The sequence below is a fragment of the Ahaetulla prasina genome, chromosome 4, assembly GCF_028640845.1.
Source record: "Ahaetulla prasina isolate Xishuangbanna chromosome 4, ASM2864084v1, whole genome shotgun sequence".
Taxonomy (NCBI): domain Eukaryota; kingdom Metazoa; phylum Chordata; class Lepidosauria; order Squamata; family Colubridae; genus Ahaetulla; species Ahaetulla prasina.
The window spans coordinates 36,632,223-36,659,996 of NC_080542.1; the positions used below are offsets into that span (position 1 = coordinate 36,632,223).

At 38.7% G+C, this 27,774-nt stretch overlaps 2 protein-coding genes across 3 annotated transcripts; one reads left to right on the plus strand and one right to left on the minus strand.

The window, feature by feature from the left end:
- Nucleotides 1-1,794: 1,794 nt before the first annotated feature.
- Nucleotides 1,795-6,719, plus strand: PHOSPHO1 (phosphoethanolamine/phosphocholine phosphatase 1). The gene is made up of 2 exons (XM_058183823.1): nt 1,795-1,899; nt 3,383-6,719. The coding sequence occupies exons 1-2, from the start codon at nt 1,855-1,857 to the stop codon at nt 4,142-4,144; spliced, it is 807 nt and encodes a 268-aa protein (XP_058039806.1). The 5' UTR covers nt 1,795-1,854; the 3' UTR covers nt 4,145-6,719.
- Nucleotides 6,720-7,873: 1,154 nt separating this feature from the next.
- Nucleotides 7,874-25,848, minus strand: ABI3 (ABI family member 3). Of its 2 annotated transcripts, none has more exons than XM_058183822.1 (8): nt 25,554-25,848; nt 22,672-22,839; nt 18,564-18,740; nt 12,514-12,599; nt 10,823-10,909; nt 9,801-9,979; nt 9,206-9,275; nt 7,874-8,504 (listed from the first exon to the last, which is right to left on the minus strand). In XM_058183822.1, exons 1-8 carry the CDS (start codon nt 25,668-25,670, stop codon nt 8,465-8,467), a joined length of 924 nt encoding a protein of 307 aa, XP_058039805.1. In that variant the 5' UTR covers nt 25,671-25,848; the 3' UTR covers nt 7,874-8,464. The 2 variants fall into 2 exon arrangements, with proteins under 2 accessions (XP_058039805.1, XP_058039804.1); XM_058183821.1 differs by having other exon boundaries at nt 9,206-9,340; nt 25,554-25,841.
- Nucleotides 25,849-27,774: the final 1,926 nt, after the last annotated feature.

Consider the following 27,774-nt stretch of genomic DNA (forward strand, 5'->3'; position numbering starts at 1 on the left):
TTACTCACCCTTTCCCAGGGGAGTGGTCAGCTGTTTTGGTTTGTTGCTCTTTCTTTTTCTAGATGTAAAGATAAGGTTGCCCGCTGGCTTATCTACTGGCTGCTTTTGTGGCAAACTTTATACAGGAGATCCATGCTTTGGCTCAGGGGTATCAAACTGGCAGCCTGCAGGTGTCAAGCTCAGGCCATGCCCACCCCAGCTCCGAGAAGGGAAAAATGTCACAAAACGCCACGTGACTGCAACTGACGGCGTGAGTTTGACACCTGTGCTTTAGCTAGTTGTCATTTGACTGGTTTTACAAAGACCTCTTTCAAAGAGTCCAATTTGATTTTAAGTGTTAGCCAACAAGTCAAAGATAGAACTGTTTGAGCTGCCAGAACAGCTGGTTAGAAAACCAGTTACATTTTTGTTCTTTTAGTTTATCAGGTAGGTATTCACACCCTCATCCTGTAATAACCACCAGTATGCTTGATGGGCGAGAGTTCTCTTCCACTGAAGAGGAGTGGTCTGTAAGCTGTTGACTTTCAATCTCTGCTTCTAAAGCATCATATCCAATGGAGGAATTTGAGGGAGTAAGAATACCTAGAGGAGTTGACTTTCAACCTATTGACTTTCAACTGTTTTGTCAGCTTGGCTCTAGCTTGCCTTGCAGAATGTGTACAGTATCTCTTCTTTCTTTTTCGCATGAGGATTAGTAAAGTCCTGGAGTTTTCTCAGCTCTTTTTAAATGTTGAGGCTTTCCATAAGGCAGCAGAAGTGTGGTATTTACAACAATAGATTAAAAATATGGTGATAAAAGAGATACTTTTCCAGAAAAGCTTTCTGCCATTTTAGCTTCTTCCTCATGGGTAAGGAATGATCCAGCCCTGAGGTTTACAAGAGATGGCAAGCTGGCTGGAGATTGTTGCATTCAGAATGCATCACATCTGAGAAGTGCTAAGTTGGAGGAAGTTGTTCTAGCATCTGATGGCTGCCCAGGCACTGAGAGTTCATCTCTGTTTAAAAAGTCAAAATATTTCACCGTTTTTATTGTGATAGAAAAATTCAACTCCTCCTGCTGCACATGTTTTTTATTAGGATTTGGCAAGTCAGTTTCAATGAATAGAGGCAGATGGGTCCTTCTTTTTGCCGTGTGATTTTCTTAGGCACAAGACGCTGCATTTTCAGGTTGATGGGGGAAATTAAAATATTCATCTCTTCAGCTCTGCAGCTAATTGAACCGTGCTAAGGAGAGGCTCTTATGCAGTCTTGTACTTGGTGAGGAATTGTGAAGCAAGCAATATGGGAAGTCCTCGACTTACATCCACAATTGAGCCCAAAATTTCTATTGCTAAGCAAGACAGTTGTTAAGTGAGTTTTGCCCCATTTTATGACTTTCCTGCCACAGTTGTTAAGTGAATCACTGTAGCTGCAAAGATAGCAATGCAGTTGTTAAGTGAATCTAGCTTCCCCATTGACTTTGTTTGTCAGACGGTCACAGAAGTTGATCACATGACCCCCTGAAACCATCATAAACACATGCAAGTTACTTAGCACCCAAATTTTGATCACATGACCATGAATGCTGCAACAATTGTAATTGTGAAAAACAGTCATGTCACTTTTTCAGTGCTGTTGTAATTTTGAACAGTCACTAAATGAATGGTTGTAAGTCAAGGACTACCTGTAATTATCAAAGTCATTTTGGAAAACAGACTGTGGAGTTTATTTTCAATATGGGGCAAAATCTAAAGTGAGCAGGACAAGCTGAGCAAAGTTGGCATTTATAAAATCTGTGATCTCTGGTTTCTTCGGCAGCAAAGGGAGTGTATACACTGGGGGATGCATCACGTTGGAAACTAAAGATTGAAGAAGATGAAAAGGTGTTTCGAAGGTATCGGGCTGCAATGCTTTCTTAAGGTGAGCACTATTCTTAGAAAACTTGGGGTAGAAAAGAAAATCCTCAGAATCATCGGATACTGTATTGACGTACTGTGAAATAACACTGTGGAACAGGGTGGCCACAGGCTCTGTGGTTCAGTTTAACTACACACCCTTGCCACTTAAAAGCTATAGGCCACGCCACTTCATTGATTAGACCTCATCAACCAATGGGAAGCAGCAGAGGTAAGAAAATCAAGAGGGACGTGTTTGGAGGTGATGTGGAAGGCGGCGCAGCCCATCTGGCAAGTCATAAAAATTCCACCTACATCAGGCAGAAAACTTGCAAATGCAAAACCTTCTTCTAAAATTAAACTGAAACTTCAAAATCTCAGGCAATCCATATTCAATATCAGTGCAAATAACTGCTTAAAGTTGCCCATTATCCTAACCACCTTTCCTCCAATCCTCCATATATTCCAAAATTCGCTGGTACCCTATCACTGCCTCTTTGTTACAAGCAAGAATTCCAAGGACATAAATTGCCTTGATCAGGAAAGGATGTGACCAGGATTAAAAGAAACTTAAACACTGATCCCCTGTGCTGAATACTTAAGCCTCTTAAGGTCAAGAACTGAAGATACGTGAGGAGAAAACATGATGTCCTACTTGGACTTAGAGTGGGCACAAAACAGTAATAGGCAATGATGAAGTAGTTCACTTGGAATTACTTGAAATCTCAATTTTATTACAACAGAGCTAAGCGACTTCATCATAAATGTGAAAATCATTAATAATTACAGATCTTAATGGCATTGGACAGGGAGGTAAAAATCATCACATCTTCAAAAAGTTGTAATGCACCAAAGTTACTAGTCTTTGTGAATGCAAACACCTCAAAGCATTCTAATCCTTTCAGGGAGTAAAGGTTATAAAATAGAACGTAAAAGTAGCAAATTCCATAATTTGTCACCATTCCTTCTTTTTTTTCCCATGAACCAAGACTGAAAATAAGGGCATATCAAAGATAGAATGTCAGGTTTTTTTAAGCATAGTCATACATTCTTTGCTTTGGTTAGGGCCAAATAGAGGTATCATCTATTTGTGCATGAAAAGGATCTTCTGCTATGGATGCACCTGCCTATGTACTCAACATCTCATCCTTTGCCTGCTGTTTGTGGCACCTCAGAACACCTGAAGATAGTTTATGGTTCAGGTAGGAAGGGGAGGGTACACCAAGGTTGGAGCCGAAAATATGCAGAAATATTTTTGAACACTGTTTTGCCATCAAGGGGAAAGCATTCAGTTCTTATGTTTGCTGGAAGTGGCATTGTAACAGTCATCGCAGCCAGGGAGATGTGTGGATGTCAGTTCCCAGAATTCTCAGGAATGACTGGGAAATTCTGGGAGTTGTCAAGATAAGGAAGGCAATCAGGTTGGGCATGGGCTGCATTGTCAGAAGGGCAAAGCAACATAAATGCTGTAGCTGGCTTTCCATTAACCAAACCTCCTTTTGTTGCAGGATGGGCCAATGGCGGCCACACAAAGCCAAAAGTACCTCCTGGTCTTTGACTTTGATGAGACCATTGTAAATGAGAATAGTGATGATTCTGTCGTCCAGGCTGCTCCTGAGAAAAAGCTGCCAGAGTCCATACGCCAAACCTTCCGGGAAGGCTTCTACAATGAGTACATGCAGCGGGTTTTGAAATATCTGGGGGATCAAGGGGTAAAGATGGCCGACTTCAAAGCAGTCTATGAAAAGATTCCCTTCTCTCCTGGCATGCAGGAGCTCTTCCAGTTCCTCTCTAAGCACCAGAACCGCTTTGAGATTATCCTCATCTCTGATGCCAACATGTTCGGCATTGAATGTTCTTTGAAGGCCGCAGGGGTTTACTCCCTCTTCCGTAAAGTATTCAGTAACCCTTCTAGTTTTGACAAGACAGGCTACTTCATCTTGGGCCCTTACCATTCACACAACTGCCCACGGTGCCCTTCAAATATGTGCAAACAGAAGATCCTGACTGAATACCTGGAAGAAAGAGCTCAGGAGGGAAACAAATTTGAGAGAATCTTCTATGTGGGAGATGGAGCCAATGACTTCTGCCCTTCCATGGCAATGAAGTCCAGTGATGTTGCCTTCCCAAGGAAGAGCTATCCCATGCATCAGCTCATCCAGGAAATAGAGAAAAACCAATCTGGGGCTTACCGGGCTACTGTAGTCCCTTGGGACTCTGCCATAGAGGTTTGTTCCCACCTCCAAGAAGTTCTCAAGGAAACATCCTGAGGGAAAGACTTGGCAGAAGCAGCAATTCTCCTTGATTTATCTGGCATATAGTGTGGAAAGATCTCAGCAATTAACCTTGCACTGCCTCATGCTTGGCTTCTGCTCTGTTTCCCCCTCCCTCTCCCTTTCTCTCATTGTGCACAGTCTGTCTCTGGATCTCCCCTTCTTTTGATCTCGAAATAAGGGCTCTCTATGCAGTTTGGCAGTCCATTCCAGGAAGGGTGGGTGGGTGCCTGCCGCCTCATATGCTTTGCTTGCCTATGAAGAAAATGCTACTGCATTTCTAAAAAATTGCTTATCCATTTTGGGGATACAGAAAAGGCTTATCTCTGCTACCAAAGCATATAGAAGCAGTCATGGGTCCTGCCTCATTGAAGATGACAATAAAGTCATCTGCTGTAGATCTAAATGGGGCAGAATTATGTGTCTGCTAGATCAGGTTTTGTTTAATCTATGATTTACCTACTCAGCCCGGTTCGGCTGAGGTCATATACTATTAAGCCATAAACCACGGTTCACAAACCACAGTGGCTGGATTCACACATCAAAACAAAGCAAGTGAAATGTAAAATAAACTCTTTATCTATATCTTCAAAAACTATGCTCAAAAGGTAAAAAAAATACTACAAGGTAATTTAAATGTATCATTGTTGCTGGGCAGGACATAATCATCTAATTGACCCCAAAATACTGATTTCTTTAAGGGCTCATTTTATTGCTGAGATCAATGCTCAATGGATATACTTCCTCAATCTGCTGCTCTCCAAATGTTTGGCTTCCATAATTCTCAGTCAACATAGCCAATAACTAGGGATTTCAAGAGCTAAACATGTGCTGGACATTGTACTTCCTTTTAAGGTGCCAGACTGGCACAGTGACTTTTTAGCCAAGCAAATTGTAAGAGAAAACAAGAGAAAACTCTTGCTATAGTAGCATGTTGATCAGTCACCTAGAAGGAGAGGTCTCCAACCTTGCAACTTTAAGGAGATCTCAGCAAAGCTGGCTGAGGAATTCTGGGAGTTGGTCCACAAGTCTTAAAATTGCCGTGGTTGGAGACCCCGGACCTAGAACACAGGTCCCCAACCTTCAGCTGCAGCCTACTACCAGGCCTTGAGGCTTTCGGAACTGGGCTGCGGAAGTAGTGGGGGAGTGTGGAATCCTCCCCCTCCCTCTCCCTCCACTGCCACTCAGCAAAGCTGAAAAGGTTGGGGGAACTCTGATCTAGAAGAGCCTCAAGGAAGCATATCAGCTGTTCCAAAAGAAACAGCTTCCTAAATGAGGCATGTGGTGCTGCCTATTTGATGTATTGAAACAAGAAAAAGAAGTATTTTAGATGTGTAGAGCAGGGGTCTGAGTGAGGAATTCTGGTAGTTGAAGCCCACAAGTTACAAAGTTGCCAAGATTGGAGACCCCTGGTGTCGGGAACATGTTAAAAACAATTATTGGTGATGATAATCGATGTACAGCATGGCCCTTCAAATGTTGCTATGCTACACCTTATGATGGGCTTGTTAGTTGGGGTTGCTTGCAGTTATAATTCAGCAGTAACTGGATAACCACAATTCCTGATCCCTGACTTTAGAAATGTAGAAAGTAGGAGACTACAAGAAACGACATGAAAAAAATCTGCTATTTCTATATGTATTTCCCATTCATCCATAATTATCCTCTAATTTCAGATCTAACTTTGGACTTCTTTTTCTCTGTTCTATTCAAATAATACTGCATATGCTCCCTGATAAATTGGAGGCAGAGGGAGGAAGAGAAATGGTCTTCTGGAGAAAATAATTCACTCACTTCCCAGCTTGTTAACAAGATGTCCAGGCTGAATGATGGTGCTACATCATGGCTTCCTAAAAATGATTCAGGGAGCTTTATAAGAGTGAATATGTTAACTATGCTAAACTCTATATTTCATGTTTTGCTCAGGAAAAGGAACACAATCAATATGAGATTAGTGACATTACGGAGCTATGGGATCAAGATTAGAAAGAGAAGTCAGTGGCACATGTTCATCCAGACAAACTACAGTCATAACACTGCCACAACAGAACACACAACAGTTATGCACTAAATTACAACAGTTGACACAACCACAAGACACCTAGATTATGCCTTTTCTCTGTGCAACACTGGAACAGGTTTCCACTGAATTTGTTACTTAGATACACGTTTATTGCTGCCAGAATAATTTCCATTTATTAAAATTGAGCATTTGACTTTTCTCTCCCAAGGTGTTGTACCCCAAAACTCCAGCATGGACTTCTCCTTGGCTTGAAATGTGCTTGCCATCTCGGATTCCATAACCAAACCAGCAGACTGTCTGCCCATATCTTCTTTTAAAATGTTTATTTGTAATCCTCTCTTGGTCTGTATTCTCTGCAAATATTCCATATTCTTTTGGGTTGTATTCCTTTCTGCTTGTTATTTTTGGAATTTAAAGCCATGGCAACTCTTTTATAAGCACACACACACACACATCCTACAAGAAATACCTAGCTAATATTTAAATGTTAAGTTATCTTTTGTATACTCAGCTGACACAAATTGCTTATAAAATATATTCAAATATCTATTTCATGATTCCTGTATTTTCTAGAGTCTTGAACGTGTGAAATCTCTATGATGGGGAAGGCTTTCCTCTCTTTCATTTAAAGTCCTACCAGTGAGCTGCTGTTTTTCCTCATAAATTAGCTTTATTATCTCCTTTGATCTGAGAATGGCAGATGGTTGTTCCTCTCAGTTATCCCTCAGTTTTTTTCCACTTGATGTGATTTCCTCTTATGGCAAAATAAAGGGAATTAAAAAGTGGGTCTAAGTTGGAGATTTGAGGATGCACATGACTACCTATCTTGGCAAACCAAGAGACATGTGGAGTGTAATTAAAGTGCGGTACAGTATTCAGACTGACCGCTCAGAGCTTGGTTTAGGGGGAGAGAAAAAACTGTCTCTGTTGGTGATCAAATACAGCTCTGTTTGAATTTTCCAGAGCTTTTTGTGACAAACATTTGTAATGGCTGAACAGGAGACAAATGTATCTACACAACAAAGCACCACCCTTGGAGAAACCAATTATATAATTCCAATTGGAAAGTTTCAACACTTCCTCCCTTTTGTTTTTCCTCAGTCACAAATTAGGAAGTGCTTTATAGTCATATTCACCCCACCCTCCTAATATTCTACACATTTCCCAGTATATAAACAACATTTTTTTAAAAACAAAAAAGCAAAAACGCAGCTAAAGGCAGGATAATAATATCCTGATGGTGGCGACTTGGAATGGTTGGCAACGTTGGTGAACTATTTGAAGCTCAATAATTTGTTATTCAACTTTTTGTCTATTTTAAAAGCAGGTGACAGTGCTTAGGTTGTGCATGCTTAGTCCTTTGGTGGGAAATCACCAGGTCTAGACTGTATTGGGAAGTCAGAAGACATGGAAGGCAGCAGTTGCAAGAAATATCCATAACTATATCTACAAAGCTATAAGGAGTTGCTCTTAACCCAGAGAATTTTACCTTTTATTTCTTTCCTGACTGCCCCTCCCTCCCCAAAAACTGTAGATGATCATGCTGTCTTTGTTCAATTGTTTGCTGCTGAAATAGGTGGTATAATTTTGGGATGCAAATAAGATTTTAGGAACGGACAGAGAGGGGCAGTAGCTGCTATGGAGTTAAACTACAAAATAGCATCACCTGCTGGCATATTGAAAAACCACACAAAACCTTCAAGGATATTTTACTGCATGTTTATTTTCTGTACAATAGTAGAAAGTTTGTTGCTAGGTTCATTTACTTATTCATCACATTTATCAAACATGGGCAAAACCCGACCTCAGAATTCTAAGCAATCACTGTTTTTGTAAGAAATTAGCCCTGATGGGCTCTTTATTAACTGCTGGGCAAGATTTTAGGCTTTGTGAAGCATTACAGAAAAAGAAGAACCATAACTCCTGTGTTTATATTGCAATGGATTTAGGGAAATTTCCAAAGTACTCTTGACACCTTCCTTTCACTAGCTGGATTTTAGCCCAGTTTAACTAAGTCAGGGGAATACTGATTTCCTGGCAACTTAAACTAGGACATACATAAATTTATTTGTTATATATTTGCAGCCTATCTCCCTGTGGGACTATTCCATGCTTTCCATAAAACTTGTGTTAGGATCCTGTATTTTCTCCCTCTTTCATTCTGCCACATTCATTGCAAAGGTTCAGTGTAGTTCCCTGGGAACAATCCCTCTGCATCACTTGTCACACCCTCACACCAGCCATTTGAGTATTTCCGTGTCACGTAAATAATGACCCCTTCTGTAAATGAGAGTTCATCCTCCTCCTTCTGAACGTAAGGGTAAAGAGTCACAACTGAAAATAACAGGAGGAGAAATAGAATCAGAATCAATGGAACAAATAAAAGGTCAGCTAGCTACATCCTTAGATAACCCAAGGATGCTAAAGAGATAGAATGGAAGATGAGGGGGAATACAATCAGTAGGTTTACACCTTATACCATTCATTACTATAGCCAAATTCACTAAGGCAAATGGAATAGAAGTGCATAGATTGACTGCTATTGAAAAAGGCTGGATGGAAATGATTGTTTATGCTAATTAAGATGGAAGGTAATCCTACCTATCTCTTCCCCAAGATTTACTATAGTTTTGGAAAAAGTATCACTTCATTCTCAGCTGAGCTGAGTTCTCCATTGGGTCCATGGGAAAATCCAGGTTGGGTTACTCTAGCCTCGTAGTTCTATTGACTGAGTTGAAATTCTGAGGACACACCTCCCTGCTTACTGTCCCCAATTTTTCAACTCAGTCTCAACTCTTTGGACACTTATTTAAGTTCTGAGAGCTTTTGAGAAACATTTTGGATTAAAATCCCTGGAGAAGTTCTTTTTTAATGTATGGATTTGACTTTGTTCTGTGTATAATAAACCATCATGAACCATTACTGGCTAGGAGTACAAGGCAACAAGAATGCCTCCTAATATTTTTGGTGCCTTGGCATTTCAACATCTATGGTTAGGACAGTTTTCAGCAATTCACATATATTTACTAAGGTACCTTTCTCCAGGTAGGTGTCTGGAGCCCACGACAATTTTTCTGGGGGTGGTGGAGGTGGCAGAAGAGGAGGCTTCAGGTGACCACAGTTGGAATTGTCCAGGGATGGTGGTAGAGGAAAAGTTGGAAAATCAAGATCTGCAAACAAATATGGTGCCTGCTTCACATATAAGCGAGTCAAGTGTCTCATCTCCTTGGTGTTCTGTAATTGAGCCCTTATAGTTTGCTAAATAAGACCTAATTGATCAGGTCACATAAGTCAATCAAACAAATCACTTCTAGCATGGTGTAATTTATGAAGTCATGGACTATATGCTAAGCCATTCCATTCCCAAGATCACTGGATATTATTCCCATGCTTCCTAGCTGACATTTATTAATGGGTTGTATATGCCAACTCGTTAGGGGCTTGAGACACTTTAATTTATTTTCCTAGTTCTTTAAACCAGGAGTCTCCAACCTTGTCAACTTTAAGATTTGTGGACTTCAACTCCCAGAATTCCTCAGCCAGCATTGCTGGCTGAGGAATTCTGGGAGTTGAAGTCCACAAGTCTTAAAGTTGACAAGGTTGGAGACCCCTGCGTTAAAAAGCTTTTACCTGTCTCAGGGTAAGGCAGAGGAAGAACATCTTCCACTTGAACAGGAGGAGGTGGCAAAAAATCTGTTTGAGAAGGGAGAAGAAAACCATCTGCTTCCAGTGGCGGCAGCGGCGGCGGTGGTGGATCTGGTTCAGAAGGCACTTTTATACTGGTGCTGTTCAAAGCTTCTGGGAGGTTACTATGACATTTAAACAAGGACAGGTTTCAGAAGAACATTTGTTGAAAAGGCAGTGGAAAAGGAAGGAAAATAGCCATGCCCCTTGTGTTAAAATAATAATAGACTTGTAATTCTGGAATGGGATAGCTTCAGTTCCCGTAATCCATCATCACTGGCTTGCTATCACAGCTGATGAGAACTGGAACCCAACAACATCTAGAGGGAGACATTTTGTCCGTCTCTGTACATAGAAAAACACCATACAGGAAACAGTCTGAGATAGCACATTACCTCATATTCTTGCTTGGTGATACTGTTTTTTTCCCTTCAGGCTATTTGTTACATAAAGGGGAGGATTAAGGACAATGTGTACAATCAAAGTAAATAGATTTGTCTCTCCTTGATAAAGGAAGAGGTAATGGTTTCTTGTAATAAAGGTACAGTTCAAAGTGCTATTCAATAACTGTTACCTAGCGCCATAATAGGGAATTTGGGAAGAAATCCAAAATAATGAAATGAAAATATTTGTCACGTGTGGTGCAAAACTTACCACATGCTTTAGAACAATTCTTTGTAATTTTCATGTGAAATAAAAAGATGTTTGACACAACAATTTGTCTTAATGTTCCTGGATCATGAAATCTTGCTTTTCAGTTATGTTTAATTGCTTGTAATAGTAATTACTTTTCCCACTAGGTTGTTCTTTACATCAGGGGTCTCCAACCTTGGTCCCTTTAAGCTGGCTGAGGAACTCTGGGAGTTTAAGTCCACAAGTCTTAAAGGGACCAAGGTTGGAGACCCCTGCTTTACATCTCTACTCTGTGCTGGAAAGAAGCGGGGTGGGGGAAGATCTCCTAAAGGTACCTTATGGACGATAAAGATGAAGCTGATGAGAGTTGGCCTTCGGGGATGAGCGGTGGCAGAATTGCTTCTAGGACCTTCTGGCTCCTTCTAAAATTAAAATTAAAAAAAGTCATATCTGGATTTCCCACACCTGCCTGCATCAATACAACTTCCCTTTAAGAATTGCTTCTCAGATATGAGAAATTTTATTTTTAAAGTAAGTTTTAAAGGTTATTCACATATTAACACCCTAATTGTCCACATCCCAGCCCTCAAAAGCATGTTTTCTTTATTTCTAATATCATCATCACATCCCATGTGACTCTTGGAAGCCACTTTATAAAAAACATTTATTAATGTTTTTTTGCATTAAAAAAACTCCCAAAAACAATACCAACAAAAAAAAAACCCACCACCTTGTCTGCCTGAACCCAGAGACTTGAGAAATTCTTGCATTTTGACTGGGTGGTTTATGTAACAGAAACAGATGAGTCATTTAATACCCACAGCCAACCACATCAATTCATTCCACAATCAGAATGAACGGCGAAGACTCAGGTGATGACCTGTAGATCATTTTATTATCAAATCTATTTTCACAGGCCTGAGCCCATCATTCCACACACAAGCAGTGTTTCCATGGAAGCTTTAATTCTGCACAAATAACTGGTTCTTTGAGTATATAATAGAAGAATATCATGCCCATCCATTCCAATGCCTAAGATTCTAACTCCTAAAAAAGAGTCTGATAAGAGAGAATATAACATCAGTATTTCTAACCATATCATTTTGGACAAGCAAAAACATGTTAAAGGATGTTATTCTACTTCTGAATAAATCAACCCATTTTTTTATGCAAAGCATTTGGGCTGTGGATGCCTATTAAACGTAATTTAAATTATTTTTTTAAATAGTATTTAATTAATTGTCAAACTAATATCTGAATTATAAATAGATTAAATTATATCATTATAATTGAAATAATATTCACATATGTCCTTTGAACTGGTGGGCACACCAATGCAGCCCAGTCTTTTAAGAAATATTCCTGACTGACCCACAGTATAGTTGTTCATTGTGTTGATAAGGCATACATTTATATTATAGTTCTATGTGTTCTCATTTATGTACTAATTTGGAAGGAATGATTAGAGAGCAGAATGGCCACCCATCCTAAAGAAGGATGTCAAGATGTTTATCTGCAACAGATATCTTCAGGCAAGAGTTGAAAATTGGCTTGATGGCGGATGGAGCAGCGTGATACACGTAAACCCCACCCCCTTGGTGATCCAAATGTTGAAAAGGGGCGGGACTTGCATCACCTTGCTGAGCTTCACCTCTTGCAGATGTTGCTAGAATCTGCTGCAGGGCTGCTTACTTCAAAGTCCCCTGATTGCTTTGCCTTTAAATCAGATATAATATTTTTTTCAAATAAAACAGGGTTAGATGCCTCCATTGCTGAGGTAACTTTTCTTATCTTCTTTGTGTAGAGTTTATATATTTGTTTTAATATTTTTTTATCCACTTGCTGTACAGTGTCCGGAGCTGTTTTTAGTGAGATGGGCTGTTATATAAATTTGATCAATAAATAAAATAAATTGTCAACAATAAAATAGCATTGATTAGATGATTATCCTGCACAAGTAGTATAAATGGCCATAGCAGCCTTAACTCAGTGCTATTGCTCCTGATATTAGCTGATCCATTCTCACCCAAGGATTCCAGGTGACAGCCCAGCCGAGGACTTGATTGATCGCCTTGACAGAGTTCCCGTTTTGGCCAGTTGTGTGCTTTGATCCTAAAGGAGAGAGATTACAAGTACAAGATGAAAAATCTGCAAGAACAAGTTGGTGTAGTACATAGAAATCTTCCAAAACAATGGCTGCTTTATCAGTTGGATTCTGTTCTTTTTTTGCTGGTAGCTTGCCATAATATCCTGAATTTCACACTAAAAGATGTATCCGAGCACTTCACATAGTGATGAGCCCCTGCTGCTCCAGAAAGTCTAAAGTCTAAACTTGCACTGTTACATGCGATATGACTTTTTCCCTCTTCACTAAACTGGCCGTGGGCATGGCCAGTGTGCGATGCATCCAGCCTGTGGGCTGCAAGTTTGACATCCCTGGTCTAAAGTAAGCAGATGATAAGCTTCTTTGTGGCAAATACTAAATTTTCAGAATTTCTAGACAGAAAGAGTGATATTATTGAACCGCCAGGAAGCAAAAAAGCTGCAGAGCTTCTGTAAGGAAGTGTTAAAAGCCAGGAGGCATTTGGCATTATTAAGATGAGGTTCTTATGCTTAAGAAAGAGAAAAATCCTTGAACCATTTATTGAATTCCATCATAGTGCCAAGATAAGGGCTCGGGAAGCATTTGTTCATGAATCTCTCTCTCTCTCTCTCTCTCTCTCTCTCTCTCTCTCTCTCTCTCTCTCTCTCTCTCTCTCTCTCTCTCTCTCTCTCTCTCTCTCTCTCTCTCTTTCACACACACACACACACACTCCTTGGCATTTGTTGGCAAGACTGTGTCTCCAAATCTGGAGGTCTTGTATCACACAAAGTCTTATCAGCATCGAGTTCTTATTATCAGAGCCCTGATGTATTTAGTTAGACACATCATCAGAATGGCCATTTACCTTGCTTTACGGTGCACTGTGGTATGGGAAGAGACCTCAAGGTCATCGGTGCAAGCCCTACAAAGATACTGTGAAGGAAACCCTACACCACTGCGACATTCAGTCAGGGGAACTAGAAACTGAAGCTGCTGAAAGAAGCCACTAGAGCGCTCTGTGCTATGAAGTTCTCACTGGCTTTGAAGACAGGTGCCACCAAAACTGATTGAAAACTGTGAGTAGAATAACAGAATAACACCCATGGCTTTTATAACAATGGACTTCCAGTGCTCTTGTTTTGCTAGAGTCTGCCCTTTCAGATTGGAATTGCAAACCATCTCTATGTCCACAGATGTACTGCACAACAGTTCAAAGGGCTACCTTCATAACTCAAAATGAGAAGTGATAGGACAAAGTATTTATTATCATCCACTGTCTCCTACTTTCTTCATGCCTATGTCTGGTAAATAGGGTTGTACAAAGCTTTGAAATAGTTAGGATCAAATCACCTGTTGAAATAAATTTGCAATTCTAAGCAACTTTTAAGTGACAAATCAAGTCAATTGGCTTCAGAGCAATTTGTAGACTTTGATACACATTGTAGAATTAATGTCTTTTGTGCTTCTCCTGGGGTTATTACAGTCAATAGGTACTTTTGCAAGTTTACTTCCATATATGGAGGATGCTGAGGACAGCTGAATGGCATAAAGCAGTCCTAGATACAGATAACCAGCAGGAATACAATTTGTCACTTCATTAAACTCAGTGCTAGGATTTAAGGCTAACATTGCTTTCGGTTTCATTTATTTTCTCAGTTCTCAAGTCCTAAGTCTGCTTTTTCTTGCATGCAGTATCCTGACCTTGACAACATAAGCCAACATTAAAATTTAGCTCTTAGCACTTACAATGTTGTCTCAAGACAATACCAGTTGTCTACAATTTTGTCTCAAGACAATATCACAATTCAGTACCTACATTTATGTCACATCTTAGATTTAACTTTGAATTAGTTACATGTATACAATTCAAGAATGAGAGAACAGGTACCAAGCTAGGACTTAAAGGAACTGCTCTATATGTTATTTGTTTTAAAAACCAAGAAGTGGCAAATCTACGGATACCAAATTTTTGTGTGCCAGCCTCTTTCTCCTTGGCTGCCTATTTCTGTGGCATTTTCTTTCACTGTGTCAGCATCACCTTGCTGTCCTTGCCTACATAGAGCATTGCCAGCAAGCCACACAACCAAGTCAAAAATACAGATCAAGACTTATTCCTAGGAGGGGCCAAGCTGGCTATCTTATTATGCCATCTCTCTTGGTACTCCACAAAATCCAGTGAACAGAGGTAGCAAATCTATACCAATCCACAAAGGCAACCCGGTGATCATACTTCAATGTTAACCAAACTTGGATTCCAGAAAACTAAAAAGGCTTCACTTTTTGAATGTATTTAAAGGTATTTTATTTAGTGGAACAGTTTCTCCATTAATTCAGAACAACATAAGTCTCATCCAGGCTGCTGCTTCAGTGTTCTTTCCTCCCAACCTTGACTCAGCAGAAAATTGTGCTGACATCAATTGCGTTTTGGCAGGATGTTCTTTTTCACAACAATATCTCTTTTAGGAATGTGTTATTTCAATCTGTTTTGTGGTGCAGATCACTCAAGTGGCTGGAATTACCATTGGGGTGGGCACAGGAAGCAGGTAAGTATTTTCTTTGCCAGACCAAGTTGCAATGGGCACAAAGGTGCAATGTCTAATGACAATGAGGGGGAGGGGCAGAAGCAGTCATTGGCTATATAATTCCCAGACTCATCACTAAGGTATTCCAGAGACTCCATGTGGCAAGGTTTGTTCTGGGATAAGAAGGAATGTCCTCCTTCCACACTAGAACTTCTCAAAATAACACTAATTTGCCTGAGAATGAGATGAAAGCAACATTATGTGATTATGTCCCTTAGAAACTAGTTAGCAACTGATTGTAGCAACTGAGATGAGAGGATAAGCCTTTATGGGCAATTTGGATGAAGATATGTTTCTCATCAATATTATCTCTCAAAACAGTCCAAGTCAAATTGGTTTGCTTTCAAACCTGGAACTACAAATGCCTTTTGCCTTATCTGAATCTCAAGTCTCCAATTCAAGTTGAATTAGGCCTGCTGGTGAATGCCATTTTTTTTATAAGTGTCACAAATAAAATAAATATTTCTGTTCTATTTTAAAGTATAAAGTTATTCATTAAAATGTAGTCCTCTGCTTTTCTGAAATTGGCTCCAGTTAATGTAAATGCATCATCAATGTTTACCTACATGAATATAGCAAAGGGGAAGAATGTAGCCTGCGACCTAACCACAGCACATAAAACTGGTTTCTCTCTATCTCAGGTGCATTTTTCTTCATGTTAAATTAGAGTCCTTGCCCTTTCTTTAAGATTTCATTAGTCTACCTACCCATAGGAGTTGCCATTATCTGCTAAGCCACTGACTTATTGCACCTGGTTTAATGGTCTTTTCCTTCTTTCCAACAATGATGTGCAATTACTAAGTTAGCAGCTTTCTTTCCATATAGATGATTATTTATTTATTTATTGTCTTTCTCCAGCTGCTCTGCTAGCAGCATTGAAGCATTGCTTATCATCAGGGCAAATTAAAATGCCACAAACCCTTTGAGTGGAAGCAAGAGTTTCAAATGATGAAAATGCTACTGGGAAATGAGAAAGAAGGGTGGCGAGAAAGAGGTTGTGCTCTGCTTCCTCTCTGTTCAAAATGTCTCTGTCTCATTGGTTTTAGGCACATGTGGTTTCCAGTTCAGTCTCAATGCTCAACCTCAGTTACCAAATACAGCCCCACTTTTTTCCTTCAGACTAGTTTGCAAAATGGGGAGGAAGAAAAGACAGCTTATTTTGCAACTTAGATATCTATTCAGGCCACAATATTTGGGAGTCCTATGATCCTGATTTAGAGCTGTAGACCAGCTTATGGGGAGGAGAAAAAAGAAGAAATGTTTGAAATATATAGAAATATATGTGGAGGATTAATAGGTTATGAGGGGTTAATCATAGTCTTTAAAATTTCATGACTAAAATCAGTCCCTTGCTCCTTATTTTAGGAAATCATTATTGACTGATAATCCTATATGGAAATTTTAAACAATAAACTGGTGCAAATTTTTATGATGATAAAACATTTTAAAAACTTTTTCCATATCAAGATCATCCAACAAATTCCACAAGAATGATTATGATTATTATTTGTAAACTGCCCCAAGTAATACATTTTGATAGGCAACATAGAAATTTGATAGAAGAGAGAAAGGGAAGGGGAAGAGAAAGAGGGAGGGGGAGGGAGGGAGAGAGATAATGGATAATGGATGGAGAGAGAGAGAGTAGATCTTCTCCATTCTTTTTTGCCTGTGGAAAATTATCTAGAGAGGAATGGCTTCCTGAGCATACAATCACTCTTTACAAAGGAGAATGAATCTAGTACAGTCAGTGTTTGTAGTTTTTGATGGAAGAGGCAGCACGATGCCTATGGACCCCAATGCACCTGCAGGTATGCTCCTGGATGTCTACTAAGTTTTTTCTCTCATGATTTAGATTTATAGAAACCTAACATTTTATCTTCCAAAATTGCTTTTGGGCTTCATAAGAGCTCCAAAGGCCTTCTTCAAAAATAAACTGGTGTCTGGCTACAACTATGTGGTATGTTTGGGAGTGTGTCCATCTGCCAAAGTAAAAGACAAGCCAGAATGGTAGAGAATATTTGGTAGGGGGAATTGATGAGGAATTACATCATTAATCGGTGTTTTTAAATTGTCCGTGCCCATAAAAGCAGCCATTTTGGAAAAGGGATGGCCTCTAATAGTAGCCATTTTGTGCCAGCATCCATGATTTGGATTCAAAGTCTTCTTGTACTGAGTGTCTCAATAAGTTGCCTAGCCCTGTTCTAAATTTTTATGCTTTTTCTTATTATGCCTAAGTTTTTTTTTTCTTTTGTGTTGAAGGAGGAAGAGAGTAATGGCTTAGTAGCACATACGTTTTTCCACAGAGGAAGTGCTTGGAGACACACTGTCTCTTGTTTAATTTTTATGTCTATGTAAGTCATCAAATTCTTGGGTGGGGAAAGAATCTTCTTCATTACTAGAGCAAAGCTGCACCACATGGGTCAGCATACCCAAATTTATTAATAAAAAGACCTAGTTACATGCCTTATTTCTGCTGATGCTTAGCAGATCTGATGCTAAATCAGGCATACACTTTCAAAGTCGTCTTCTGTGGACAACTGCCAAATTTCTTTAATATTCTTAAAGCCACATATTTGTTGGTGGTCACATACATGTTCCCTCCACAGTTTCCTCTGAGAGGAAATTTCACTAAATTGGATAAAGCAGATCTGTCTTCTGCAACTTGGAGAGTAAGAGAAGCCATTTGTTTTTTCATGGTCTAAGGATTATTCTTCTTCCCATTTAAAGGATTCAGAAAATAAACTTGACAGAAACCAATATTTTGCTATAATACAGTCCATAAAAGTTCTACAAAGCTAATTGAGCCTAGTACTGATATTGTAAGTTCAGCCTTAAGGGAAGGACAGAATGTCCTTCAAGTAAATATGTAGAAAAAACTTAGAAAAATGTGTCAGGACAGGAATCTTCCCAAAGAGGTACCAAAATTAGAAGGACAGACTAGAAGGAAAGACTGGTTGGATCACCATATATATGAGAACATGTTTTTTTTAAACTTGGAAACTTTAAGATGTATGGACTTCAACTCCCAGAATTCCCCAATCAGCATGGGGAACTAAAAAGCCCAATAAAAGAAGTCACATTAAAACATTATCATGGTAGAAAAAAAGAGACAAATAACTGACATCTGTGGAATTAGTGCCTTCTTCAGAATAGATTTCCAGGTGTCTTTGATGTTGTTACTTTACAAATGCAATATCTCTGTTCATTTATCAGTTATGATTTTTTATGACTCAGCAGCCCAGGGTATGAGCACAACTTTCAAAACTGTTTTACTATTATTCCCACAATCCCTTGCACAGGCTGTACTTATTAGAGTCAATAGGATGTCCCAAATCTGGGAGTCTTGTCTTTCTTAACAGAGGGGAGGACTAAAGCATCTCCCTTTTTAATTGAAGAGTGTCCCTTTCTTACCTTGATCCCATGGCCAATGTCATCCAGAATGCTGAAGTCCAGTGGTTTCCTGTAATAGGGCTGCAAAGGCTCAAGTTTCTTTGGGTAGATGATTTTCTGATAGGAAGGAAATGTCTTGCAAACAGTAAGCATCCCAATTTCACGACGGGACACTTTCTCCTTATGCATTTCTATCACCTGCAACAGAAAGATATCATGAGAAAGGAGAGACATGTCTGGCAGGACATAATGGTAAGCATCAGCAGCTGATTTCCCAAGGGAGTTAACATGCAGCACTAAACAACAGAGCTGGCTGAAATGTAACAGGAAGAACGAAGTTCACATCATTAGATCAGATGGAATTCACAGCTATACTGGTACTACTCTTCCAGGACTTCTTCTTCTCATAATTAGTGAACACATTTGGCAAGTGTAGATAGAGAAGTATGCAATATGAATTAACTAGGGAGAACCCAAAGATTTGCAAAAAGCAACAAGAAAATTCCCGCCTGAATTTCAAATGATATCTGTGCACTTCAACATAGTCTACAGTCCTCCACAGGTGCCTCGTGTTGGCTGTTCACAACTTTGGTATGGAGAGTAAACACCAACATGTCAGCTTATCCCAAATAATTCTCAAATAATATTTTTATGGGAGAAAAAAGGGGCAGAGCCTGTGGTGGAAAGGTTACAACTGAAGGATAACCTTGTTTGATTTATTGTGAAATTCCATGAGCAAAGCAAAATTACTTCAAGAGCAGTAGCCAGAGAATGGATTCCTGCATTTGATTATTTCCCCTCCCATTCCTTAATCCTTTTCTACTGTTAGATCACCCTTTCCATCCTTTTATTCCAGTTGTAATAAAAGCTATAACTCTCAGAAGACCAGTCTGTTTGGGAACTCTGGGGATTGTGCCCCATCATATTTGGAAAGTCTGAGAAGACTTGACTACATGCTGGAGAATCCATTGTTTTGTTTAAAACTCAATGGAGCATGTAGAAATTATTAGTATAATAATATTACAAATTATAAGCAATATTGACAGCCAGTTTGATGTAATAGGAGTTTTAGTCCCAACTTGGACACAAGCTGAGTAATCTTGAGCTAGTCACTATTTCTCAGCCCTTGAAAGAAAGTAATGTCAAGAAAACTGTAGGGCCGTTTTGGAAATGATTCAAAAAGAGAGAGATCCATTGATAATCTGATGAATGTTCAATCATTTTCAGAGCAAAACTGAACTTAGCTTTGGGAGCAAGTCAAACAAATAAAGCATGCAGAGCCAGCACAAAGATTATATTTGATTTAATTTGCATTAACATTGATACAATGTAGTTCCTCTGATTACTTGCCCTGAATTTAATTATTCCCTGCATTCCTTTCATAGTACATATTCCAATTCAGCATCAAGGGTTACTGAGAACGCTAATCAATTCTTAGGAGAGGCAAAGATTGGCTATCTCAGTGCTATCCAACCCTGATGGAATATATAGTCAGTGGTGGGATTCAGCCAGTTTGCACCACTTCGGGAGAACTGGTTGTTAACTTTCTGAGAAGTTTGGTGAACTGATTGTTGGAAGAAATCATTAGGGCATAGAACCGGTTGTTGAATTATTTGAATCCCATCATTGCATATAGTCCTTCAGCTTATAAAATAGGTTATGCCGGAAGGAACTTGTTTTTGATCCAGCAAAACATTTCTTACATTCCTAAGTAAGAATGTACATTCATCATCATCAGTTTGAGCTCATGAATGTGAGCTATTGCTTGTTAAAAAAAAATGAGAAAATTCTATTAATAACAAAACAGGATTATAGCACCTAGGACTGAAATCTGGCCATTATTTCATGATTTGAGGTTAAATACTAATGAGATTGCATCAAACTGCAAACCAAGGAAATTGGGAAGCAGTGAGAACATCCTAGGGGCTGATTTTAATATCTCTGAGGAAGGCAGAGAAAGGAGCCCTTTAGGTAGGGTTTCAAGCATATTCTCACTTTGCAATAACCAATATACCATTTGTTTGGTTAAGCATATTGTGTGAGCCTCACCCTTGTTATTTGCAACTAAAGGCTTATGGCTTGACATGTTACGCAAAATGTGGTTCTGTGCACTATGTGAACTCAGCTACTTGTTGATTGTCAATGCAAACAATACTGTGAGGGATGGGATCAGGTCTCATTTGGTAGAAAGAAACTTCTCTTTTCTGTTGTTTAAATTGATTTGAACCAGAGATGACTGCTCTGTAGTTCCTCTCCTACCACCAGCTTCCCATCTCTCGGGGTGTGGGTGGGGCATCTAAATTGTTCTATCATTACACACCACATTATTTGGCCATCATAAATGATAGCATTGTATCTAGTTCTGCTTGAAACGCCATCTGAATTAGGAAGTGAACCTTCAGGTTGGAAAACAAGGAAAGGATCCCACACTGGGTTGAACTTCAACCTTGAGTTTTTCAACATTTCACTTACTTTCTATCTGCTGAACTGAAAGAAAATATTTGTGGCTGCCAAATCATCACTTAAGTGCACAATCCTCAGATTATGAGCATGATAATCTGGGAGAAACAATGTAAACCTAGAAGAGCCAAAAACCAGTGTCTTCCTTTATGAACACAAATTTATTCTAAAATGGGGGGGGGGAGGGAAGATTTGTCAAGAGCTGCAGGCAAAAGAAAATCATATGTGATTGATGCACAATTTTTACAAAGCAAAATTTGAGACCCAGTTTCAACAAACTCAAACTGCAGTTTGACCATTGAAGTTATTCTCTCCCAACAAACACAGACACAGACACACTCAGAGACACAGACACACAGACACACACACACACACACACACACAGTACACAACTCCCTTGGTTATATAAAACTATAAATGTTTTGGAAATATAAAGCAAGTGAAATAGTACAGATGATTAATCCATTCCACTTATGCTTCCTGATCATGTGTTCTATTTTATTTTGTTTTTGTTCTTACTCTTAGGAAACAGGAAAACCATCAAGCAGGTCTCTAGTCAGTCCAGTAACAGGAAAAGGGATCTGATATCTGCTGGGAACAGGCATTCCATCTTTACTCACTTTCAATAAGAAGTGGAGGGAGAAGGAGAGAAAGGAATCCTTTGGTTCAAAAAATCCAGAGATGTGTCTGCTTTGTGAGCTTAGCTGTGAGCTGACTCAGAGGGCAAGGAAAGTCCCTGAAAGAAATGGACAATGCAGCTTCTGTTCTCCATATATTCACCAATTTACCAGTTCTCCAGGTGTGGCAGTCACACCTCTTACAATTCCCCAGTAACTAAGCTTGTGAATGATGGGACTGTAATCCGAGACATTTGGAGGGGCATTATGTAAGGGAAGATTTGTATTTAATTTAATCAATTTACTTGATGACCTTATTGGTCTTCTTAAGCCACAGCAAGTTTAGTATAGACAATATAATTAAAAGAATAGATAAAATATAAATCCAACAGAAAGCAATCCAACAATAGTAAACAAACCACTTATATTGGGGAAATAACCATACAATTAAATGGCATGCAAACAAATATTACAAGGCCAAACACAAAATAACTTGTCCCCGGACCTACTGATATTAATCTTACAATTGCCTGTCATCTACATTACATGTGATTTGAGGACCCATTGGACATTCAGGCTTACCATATATATTTACAATGTTCAAGTGTAATTATGTAAGGATTTGAGCTGTTTCTTTTGCTAAGATAACTTTTGTTTATTCTCTTGCAAGCATATTAGGCAGATATCTGAATGGAAAAAATGAGAACTCGGAAAATACCAGATTGAAGATACCAGACTGAACTCGGGAGATACTGAACTGAACTAGTGAATAGCTTGTCAAAGCCTCCAGCTTTGGTATCTCCCAACAATGCCAAAATACTTACAAAAAGAGAGATTGGAGATTTACCTTCAATACTGCAAGCTTGGATGTTACAAAGCTAATATAAATATAGGAAGTGGTTGCAGAAGGAATCAATAAATGTGAACAAGACTTCTCATGCCAACCATAGAAGCTACCAACATGATCAGAATTTTAAAAAAATGATCCAACCCCAAATTTATCTTCCACATGGTATCTTCAAAGTGTCTGCTGAAGCAGGATTCTTGCTTACCTGTTCAATGGAACAAACGTTGGCTTCCACTTGTTGGAGATGGGTGGTCTGCAAATCAAATATTTTGAGGATGTTTCTGGCTAGGTTATTGATTTGATAGGTCACGCTGGCTAATGACTGAACTGTGAAAGTCATAGTTTCCTCTAGGGCTTTTCGTTTATCTTGAGCCTATAAGTTATAAAAGAACATGAAGAGGATGAAAGACAATTATTCAAGATAGCAGAACAATAGAAGCATATGAAACTGAATTCCTGCCGATTACTCCTCAAGTGTGACATGTATCAGAAAGGGAGGGCAGAACTTTAGCTGGATGGCCCAGTTTATAACTGATATTAAGCTGTGAAAAACTTAAAGTTATGTCTCCAACATATAGCCCAGTAATCTTAGATGGGCTGAAGTAGGGTTCTTATAGCCCCAGGCTGCAGGTCCAGTCAGTTATGTTGGATAGAAAGTATGACAGTTGTATTCCATTTGGAAGTCGCAAAGCTGAAAGAGACTTTAAACCATAACCATCATTATAAAGTGTTCTTATTGGTATAATACCATTCATTATTTAATGACTCCCAGTCTTCGGTCAACATATATTCTCCTGTCTATCATTACATTGTCATATTGCCTGGAAAAATAAAACAATAATTTGTTTGTCCAATTCTGTGTGATAGCACTCCTAATCTGAAGAGAGCAGTTATTTCTAACCACTACTATAGAGTAGCTGGCTCACACAAACACTAACTTCTAAATTCTAACCTGTCTTAATAAAATATAATTCCTATGTTCATATCATATGCTGTACATGTTTTCTACATTATTTGTATTATTATAAATAAGGATTATTAGGGATTTGCATGATCATCTGATTCCACAACATGTCCAGTCTCCACAGAGGGGACAAGTAGAGGGGGAGTGATGAATGATGCTGACACCTTATCTTTCATACTTATCTGTGATATTGCAATGGAATATGAAAGGCTGCTGTGATGACATCACGACACACAGTGCAATATTTTGGCATCATTGTGATTAACTGTAGATGCAACAGAATGCAGTATGGTCTCACATATATTCCAGCAAATATAGTATTGCACTATATATGTAGTAGACCAAAGATCGGTTCGCTCCTATCTGGGATGGTTGCCCTCTTCTACAGAGCATGTCGCTTTAGGAGGGACACATAGGGAGTGGTGAGAAAAGAAAGAGATACCCATCTAGCCAACCAGATCAGCCAAATCAACCCTGGCAATCAATGTGGTGACAGATATTCCAGCCATTAGTTACATATCATGGCCAGGACATGTTTTCTTTGTATCATCATCTCTCCATCAATTTGCAGGCCTTCCCATATTTCAATTAAATCTAATGGGAAGACATTAAGAGACAACTGCTCCAATGGAAACTTGCAGTAGCAATGTTACTATTACTGCTACGAGAAAGAATTCTGTTCTTGAAAAATGTTTGGGAAATTTCTTTTCCCCTCCTGATCTCATATACAATTTCATTGACTACAAACATGTCCAGTCTCACCATATCTCTGACATCAATACAATTGAACGTGTCCAGAAATATTTTACAAGAAGAGTTCTCCATTCCTCTGTAAACAACAAAATACCTTATCCCACTAGACTTGAAATCCTGGGCTTGGAAAACTTGGAACTCCGTCGCCTTTGACAAGACCTAAGTTTAACTCATAGAATCATCTATTGTAATGTCCTTCCTGTCAAAGACTACTTCAGCTTTAATTGCAATAATACAAGAGCAACCAATAGATTTAAACTTAATGTCAACCGCTTTAATCTAGATTGCAGAAAATATGACTTCTGTAACAGAATCATCAGTGCTTGGAATACTTTACCTGACTCTGTGGTCTCTTCTCATAATCCTAAAAGCTTTAACCAAAAACTTTCTACTATTGACCTCACCCCATTCCTAAGAGGACCATAAGGGGCGTGCATAAGCGCACAAACGTGCCTACCGTTCCTGTCCTATTGTTTTTCTTTTCTTCTTCATATATATATATATATATATATATATATATATATATATATATATATATATATATATATATATATATATATATGCTTATACCTTTATATACTATATAACCTATCTGTATGATAGTTACATATATTGTTGTGACAAAAATAAATAAATAAAATAAATAAAATAAACAGAGAATTTCAAAAGATCATTTATGCTCAGCAATACTTTATGTATTTATAAACCGCAGGAAATTCCTTTCTATCAGGCCTTGAGCAAACTATTTCAATATTACCTATAACATCTTTCTCCAACTTGGCATCCATTAGCTTGGGCAGACATCCAGGAATCAAAATCTTTTAATTCTGAGAGTTATGGCAATAATACAGTGATATTACCGAAAGAGGCAATGCCAAAAATTTTATCTAATTTTGGGATGGGACAGGAAAAAGCAAAATAGACACACAAAAATGCTCATTTCAGTCTTTATTTTTTATTTTTTAAAAATCAAGATGTTGCATTGCTGAAATTTGTGATTTGTCACCAAACTTGGCAGTACATCTTTGAGTCACAATTCTGGAAACTATATTAGCCACAGAAAGAAGGTGGTAAAAACTACAATTTTCCCACACTTGCTTTAGGTGTTTTCAGTTCCTCCTTCACTGCCATCAGGCTCCCCAATTTATATTAGCAGTAGAGAGCACTGAAAGTCTCAACTCCACATTGACCACTTCCCATATAGATTCAAGATGTTCATCAGTATGCTTGCTCATTTTCCCCTGCACACATCTTCAGCTGCCTAAGAACCTAGCCCAGGCATATCATTGCCCCAGCCAGGGTACTCCAGAGTTTCTCTCTGTGCTAGCTCAAGCTAGTCTGTACTTGACTTCTCTCCCACTGTAACTCACCTGCTCATAGTTGCTGTCACAATAATCTGCCACTTTGAGAAGGTTGCTATAGTTCTCTTGTAGAATATCTCTTGCAGACGGTATGGAGTCCTGCATCAGCTGCTGAAACTCAGACATGTCGCCACTTAGCTGTACTGGGTTCACCACTTCCTTCTTATAGCAGACAGTTTCAGCAGAGAAGTTTCAAACAGTCTGGCTGGAAACTATTTTATACTTGATTTGGCTCCAGTGACAATGCTGATCCCTCCCCTTTTGCTCACCAAGAGAACATCCTGCTGATATCTGGAAATTTATTGTAAAAGATGCCCCAAAAAATGGTGCCACTTATCCATCTCTGAATTACAACTACTTTCCTTCTTGAGATTTTGAAAATCTACTCGCTTACTGAGTAGAAAAGTGATGATAATGAACTGGGGAATGTTGGAAGGGAAGAACTGGCAGAATTGTTAAGAGGAAATCAGTATTTTTAGACCTAAGGTTATTCTACTGACTTCTCTTACAACAGCACCTGAAAGGTCAATTCTGTCCATATTATTTACAATATATATTTCAAATTATCTTGGGAATACTACTGAACCCAAGCTGAAGCAAACTCAGAAAGTCCATTGTTGGTTTATTTATAATTGAAAGCTGCTGGTAGTTCATAGCAAGTCTTCCCTCTTTGTCCTCCATGACCTGGATCTAGGTCACTCTTTTGGACATTCTTCAGTTTTCTCATACTTTTAAACACTGTAGTTTCAGTGGCTCCATCTAAGAGTAAAGATCCAATACAGATAATTCTCGATTTACAACAGTCCATTTAGTGACCATTCAAAGTTACAACACTAAAAGTTGGCATGTCTATTTTTCACACTTATGACCATTGTAGCATTTCAGTGGCAGAGGTGGGTTTCAGCAGGTTTTGACCAGTTCTGGAGAGCCAGTAGCAGAAATTTTGAGTAGTTCGGAGAACCAGTAGTAAAAATTCTGACTGGTCCCACCCCCATCTATTCTCTGCCTCCTGAGTCCCAGCTGATCAGGAGGAAATGGGGATTTTGCAGTAAGCTTCCCCTGGATAGGGGAGGGAATGGAGATTTTACAATCCTTCTCCTAGAGTGGGGTGAGAATAGAGATTTTACAGTATTCTTCTCATGCCACGCCCACCAATCCATGCCATGTCCACCAAGCCACACCCATAGAACTGGTAGTAAAAAAATTTGAAACTCACCACTGTTCAGTGGTCATGTGATCAAAATTCAGAGGCTCAGCAACTGACTCATATTTATGACAGTTGCAGTATCCTGGGATCATGTGATCACCTTATGTGACCTAACAAGCGAAGATTCACTTAACAACCCTGTTATTAAATTAACAACGGAAGTGATTCACTTAATAAATGTGGCAAGAAAGTACACAAAATGGAGCAAAATTTACTTAATAAATATCTCACTTAGCAATAGAAATTTTGTGCTCAATTGTGGTTGTAAGTCAAGGACTATCTGTATAAATATCTGTTTTTGGTCTTTAGAACTATGCAACGCAAGACTCCATTTTACCTTTTTTTATATCCTCTTTCTTATTTCCATCTTCCTTGGGTAAGTTGGGCAACCTCACAGTTATTTTGGGTTATGTTATCTACTCCCTTAATCTCTTCAGTTTAAAAAGCTTTTTGGGATGTGGTCACCAAAATGTGGATTGAGTAACCTAACAATGCTTAATATTTTTAAAAAAGATTTTTTTAAAAACCAGTCCAGGTATAATGAAAAAAAGGAACCATGACTGAATGAAGATGTAAAATATGATCCTTAGCAAATCATATTTTATATTTACATATTGTTTTATGGGTTTTTAGCTAATTGAATTTCTCCTTTAGCAATTTTCCAGGGGACAGGATGGCACTTTGAAAATTGGTCTGGTGTTCTGGTGACTGTAAATTGATTTTTAATATGTTGTTATAATTTGTGATTCTATTGTGTAAAGATCTGGACATTGTTTTTGACATTCTGCTTTTTAAATTGTGTTTAATTGGTTGTTATGCACTGGGCTATAAATAAACACTGTTATTGCAATTATTGTTTTTCCTGTTGTTGACATTTACAAATCATTGGGTAATATAATGTTTCTATATTCTAAGATCAATGACTGACAAGTCAAAATTCTGTATCTTACCACCATGATAGATTTGGAAGGAAGATTTTAAAAAGAGGCCATTGTATTTAAATTTAGTTAGTGTAGACTTGGA

Bases quoted from the DNA above. Each gene is read 5' to 3' on its own strand.
- PHOSPHO1 (XM_058183823.1), top strand. From the start codon at position 1,855: ATGAAAAGGTGTTTCGAAGGTATCGGGCTGCAATGCTTTCTTAAG. The intron at 1,900-3,382 runs GTGAGCACTATT...CTTTTGTTGCAG, and splicing joins GGCTGCAATGCTTTCTTAAG to GATGGGCCAATGGCGGCCAC.
- ABI3 (XM_058183821.1), bottom strand. From the start codon at position 25,670: ATGTCTGAGTTTCAGCAGCTGATGCAGGACTCCATACCGTCTGCAAGA. The intron at 22,840-25,553 runs GTGAGTTACAGT...TATAACTTATAG, and splicing joins GTGACAGCAACTATGAGCAG to GCTCAAGATAAACGAAAAGC. The intron at 8,505-9,205 runs GTACCTTAGTAA...TGTTATTTTCAG, and splicing joins AGACACCTACCTGGAGAAAG to TTGTGACTCTTTACCCTTAC.